A 5,355-nucleotide genomic window follows, 5' to 3' on the forward strand; every position below is an offset into this window, starting at 1 on the left:
ATTAATTTCTGCAGGACAACTTAATCTTTCCAGACTGATGTCACGGTTGAGGTACTGTAGTTAGTCCTGTGTATTTGCCACAGGTCAGCAGCATTTAAGACAAGAGCATACTTTTAATTGGAGTCTCACACATTTCAGACAAATATTTCTCTCTTACTCGAAGAGGGGAAGAGACAGATGGCAAAGAAATGCAGTCCTTAAGTCCATAACATTTACAAAATATATCTGAATGTGTGCCTAGGATAGAGGTTTTTAACCTTTTTTGTATCATGGACCCCTTTGGTACTATGATGAAACCTATGACCCCATTTTGAAATAATGTTTTTAAATACCTAAAATAAAATACATAAGATTACAAAGGAAATGAATTCTGCTGAAATGCAGTTATGATTTTTTTCTAATTCAGTAGAATGATTTTTTGGTTATTTAATTTGAATGGCATTGAATACATAAGTTAGTTTAGGTAAAACTGTTATTTTTATTATATTGGCCTTGTCTACTCTTGAATTAAATATGTACATATATGCCACATACGATATCATTTAATACTGGAACATTAACATTATGTGACAATGTGATAATATAATATTGTATTGTAAGATTACATTGTAAGCTACTATAACGTATATCATATAATATATTTATGATATTCTGTAGTATATCTAATATAATATGTGATATTTAGTAATATGCCTACTGTTTACAATGATTCAAACCTGTATATGTGTACATATGAGGATGCATGTATGTATGCACCTACATGAGATGGCATGGTATCATGTAGCATAGTATTGTATGATGTGATATGACAATATAATATAATATGATCAATAAACCATGCCATCATAATAAAAAAGAGAAATGTAGTTATCAAAATATTTTTAAAAAAAGAGTTCAGAGGCCCTAGATTCAGTGGCCTAAGAGACAGAGAATCATATGATGTTAGAATTGGAAGATGACATCCCATTCACTTCTTTCATTTTATAGAAACTGAGGCTTAGAGAAGGGAAATGACTTCGTAATGGTCACAAAGGCTGATTAGTTAGAGAAAGAAGACTAAAACTGAAGACTCCTTGACTCCCAGGCCATCCTACGTTCCATTATAATAACTGATTGGACAATAGGGCAAATAAAAGGTCTCGTAGTTCAAAGAGTTAATTGGGATGTTCTTATTATTTCCACCTCTTCTTCCATCCAAACCCTTTCTGTCCTTTGAGGCCTGGTCAAACCTTACTGCATTTACAAAGTCTTTAATTATTGGTGCCCACTAATCTCTTCATTCTTTGAATTCCCGTAGGACTGAATCAGACAATTTACTTGAGTCTGAGCCTTTATACTTCAATCAACCTGATATCTCATTAATGTGGGCACTCTCTCCACAACTCATCCACACCTTTGTAACTTGTTTTGTCCTCTTATAAATCCCCCACAGGGAGGAGACAAAGGGAATCTTTTGACCAGAGGAGGCAGACCCTTCAGCTCTTATATACCTATGTGACTAGCGAACTTAGAAATTTTCAACAGACCAAATAATGATCGAGAAATCCAATAAGAAACGACACTAAGTGACTTTTTCTGCCCTAGAACTTGAGAAGTCAGTTAAAAATCTGAGGGCCATAGGAGAGGGGAGGCAAGAGCAAAGTAAGTGTCATGGCAATGTAGGCTTCTGATGCAACCAGAGGATGACTCCAAGGCCATGTGTCCAGAGGAGGCAAGAATGGAGGGTTCCTATGAGAAAGTCTCAGGGTGAGATCTTGGCAATGCTGGAAGGCAGTGCACACTGCACTCAGACTAGAACACTCAAGCCTTAGAGGTTTGAGGGTCCAAATATTCTGTCCTGAGTGCCAGAAAGGGCCTTAGGAATATGCATTATGAACCTCAAACATTGGGGAGAAGGGATGATAGCTGTAGGTGGTCAGCACAGGTACCCAAGGAAAGATCAAGTACAGCCAACCACTACACACAAAAGGAGTAGGGGTCACAGCCTGGCTCTGTCATGAAACCCCAATTCAGGAACTAAAAGCTGGACAGAGGGATAAATCAAATAAAATTAGATTTTACTGGCCAATAAGTATGAAAAATCTATTATAAATATAAAGATTCTTCTCTAAGGAAGGAGAGAATGACTTTTTAAAAATTACAGTAGAGACTCAAGGAGAAAATGGATTTTCCATAAGGACAACCCAGAAAGATGAAGAGACAAAAAATGAAATAAAACCTCTGGAGGAAGGTATTAAAATGAAAACAAATAGTTTAGAAGAGGTAATGGAATGGCAACATCTACCCAAAAAATGGATTTCCTGAAAGCTGAAATAGACCAAATAGAAATTCATGACTGTGAGATAGTAATAAATTTTATTTAAAATCAAAACATTGAAAAAATAGAATAAATATAAGATACTTGATAAGGTAGTTAGGAGGTACAGTGGATAGAGTACCAGGCCTGGAGTCAGAAAGATCTGAGTTCAAATTTGACCTCAGACACTTCCAAGCTGTGTGACCCTGGGCAAGTCACTTAACCCCTACATGCCTCAGTTATCTCATCTGTAAAACAGAGCTGGAGAAGGAAGTGGAAAACCGCTGCAGTACATTTTCCAAGAAAACTCCATAGTTCACATAGAATCAGATACAACTGAACAACAACAAATTACCTGATATCAAAAATGACTGCCCTCCAAGACAAAGCAAGAAAAAATAATTAAAGAATCAAGTAGTTTAGAAGTCATTCCCCAATTGATAAATGGTCAGTGATATGAACAGGCAGTTTTCAGATAAAAAAATCAAAGCTATCTATAGTCATATGAAAAAATGTTCTAAATCACTGTTGATTAGAGAAATGTAAGTGAAAACAACTCTGAGGTACCACCTCACACCTGTCAGATTGGCTAATATGGCAAAAAAGAAAATGAAAGTGATAAATGTTGGAGGGGATATGGAAAAACTGGGACACTAATGCACTGTTGGTGGAGTTGTGAACTGATTCAATCATTCTGAAGAGTAATTTGAAACTATGCCCAAAGGACTATAAAATTATGTATACCCTTTGATACAGCAATACCACAGCAAAGGGATCCTTGTGATCAGCCACTCAATCCCCCTCACTGTCTGTGGGCTGAGAGCTTCAGAAGCAGCTGCTGCCACTTCCACTACTACAGCTGCAGTTGTTGCTGCCACCCTGGGGCTGCACAGGGCATGGGGCTGGTCTGTGATGCTCTTTTATCCAGGTTCGACAGACCTTTCCCACTGACCTTCTAAGTTGTCTTTGGCATTTGTGGGTTGAGAAGTCTAGAAACCTCCACAGTTGCCAGTGATTCAATCCCCTGAAGCCTGTTCCAGGTTTTCTGGGGCCTGGTCTGTGCCAGTATAACTATGTTCTTCTCCCAGTCTAGCACAACAGACCTTTACTGTTGACCATGCCGATTGTCTTGGGTTGGAAATTTGTTTTACTCTGTCTTTTTGTGGCTTCTGCTACTCTAGAGTTTATTTAGTCATTTTTTTTAGTTATTTGAAGGGGTTTGGGGGAGAGCACAAGTGAGTCCCTGCTTTTACTCCACCATCTTGGCTCTGTTCCCCAGAAACTTCTACTAATAAAAAAAGAGATCTTGGATTGAAGTTGAGCAGGAACTTTGAAATGAAACACATTGCACTTTTTAAATATCGTCCAAGCTGACACATATGGTGCATTCTTGTATTTTGTGGATTGCATCTCTGAAATCAACTTCTTTGGTAAACTCTAGCAATTATAAGGCTGCAATCTGGACTTTTCCATCATGGCCCAGAAACCTCTTTATCTTGGAAGATCATTTTGTAGACCCCCCTCCCCAATCCATTTTGAACCCCCAAGACCTAAGAAAAGGCCTAAAACTTGGATTGGTCAATCAGGAGGAACGTTTTGGCCCGCTTCCTTGATCTGCTTGTCTCTCCTCTTTTGTTCCCAGGTACCTCTCTCATTTCAAAGTCTTCACAGCTGCTCCTTACCTCATGTTTCCCTTAATGATGCCTCTGCCTCCTTCCATGCTACCCACATGCAGTAGCCTTGCCCTACCCTCCTACCTTTGCCTCCAGGCCTTATCTTTGCCTCTTGTCAGCTTGAAGCAGCCAATGATGACTTGGGGCCTTGGACCTAATTCCCACAACACAAGAAGTGGGGAAAATGGAGTAGGAGCAGCAAGGTCCTACCTTTCCCCCAAAGCAATGAGGACCTATCCCTTCCCCACATGCTGAGCAGGCAACCTCGCCACTCAGTAGCCCACCCTATTACCAGTGACCTTGTGTTCTAGGGACTCTCAGCCCACCCTATCAATACCAACCTTGTGGTTAAGGACTTTTCCAAGACTGGGCAAACTCAATGAGACTTCTCACTGCCCAATAGTAACTTATGTAATGTCAAAGCCCTCATTAACATTCATGAATATGATAATGACAGGACTCTTTTTTTTTTTCCATAATCCAAGATTTTTTAGTTTTTTTTTTTTTAAATTTATGTCATGAATTCATAAGGGATTGGTTTCAACAGCTCAGGTTCCTTGCTATTGGTTCTCACAAAGTGTGCTTCTCTAGGTGGAGCAGGCTGGCGTTTCAGTTGGACCCAAGTGCCTTTTTCTTTGGCTTCCTTCTTCTTCTGATCATTTTCCCTTATCTGCTTCAGGAAGCTATCTCTGCTCTTAGAATGCTTAATATGCTCAATACACACATTAATTCTCTTGGCTAGAATCTTGCCCTTAACCTGTTTGTTTACAACAATGCCTACAGCATGTTGAGTAACATTATAGACCCGTCCAGTCTTGCCATGGTAACATTTGTGGGGCATTCCTTGCTGAACTGTGCCCATACCCTTGATATCTACAACATCACCTTTCTTATATATTCGCATATATGTAGCCAAAGGGACAACACCGTGTTTTTGAAAGGGCCTAGAAAACATGTATCGTGTTCCTCTCCTTTTTCCTTTTGTGTTTGTCATTTTGGCCACTCACTGGAATATGGTGGAGCCGGTGGAAAGAAAGCGAAAGGGCTCTTGAGAATGAAAGTACAGCTGTTTCATGAGAGACTCCAGAGGTGCAAGTCTTCTTTTTGCTTACATAGCACAAAGATTATGTCATAGAAAATTTCCATAAGTCACTCCCTCTTCAGCTCTAATATAAGCAAAACCCCATTCCCTTTCCACTGAACTAACCAGTCTCTTAACACTACTTGGTTCCATTTGCTTTTATAACAATTAAGTTTCAGCCCTTGAGTGGCTAGTCCAGCTCTCAGTTATTTTTTACCCTTTGAACTCACTCTCCCACCGCAATTTTAACCCTGAAATTCATACTTCAGAAGTGCCCTCTGACCTCTTCAGCTAAGCTCTCTGCT

General features: G+C 39.4%; 1 protein-coding gene across 1 annotated transcript; it reads right to left on the bottom strand.

The window, feature by feature from the left end:
* Positions 1-4,437: 4,437 nt before the first annotated feature.
* Positions 4,438-4,999, bottom strand: LOC140531714 (large ribosomal subunit protein eL21-like). The gene has a single exon (XM_072650495.1). The coding sequence runs from the start codon at positions 4,961-4,963 to the stop codon at positions 4,481-4,483; it is 483 nt and encodes a 160-aa protein (XP_072506596.1). The 5' UTR covers positions 4,964-4,999; the 3' UTR covers positions 4,438-4,480.
* Positions 5,000-5,355: the final 356 nt, after the last annotated feature.

Source organism: Notamacropus eugenii, chromosome 3 (assembly GCF_028372415.1).
Source record: "Notamacropus eugenii isolate mMacEug1 chromosome 3, mMacEug1.pri_v2, whole genome shotgun sequence".
NCBI classification, from domain to species: Eukaryota; Metazoa; Chordata; class Mammalia; order Diprotodontia; family Macropodidae; genus Notamacropus; species Notamacropus eugenii.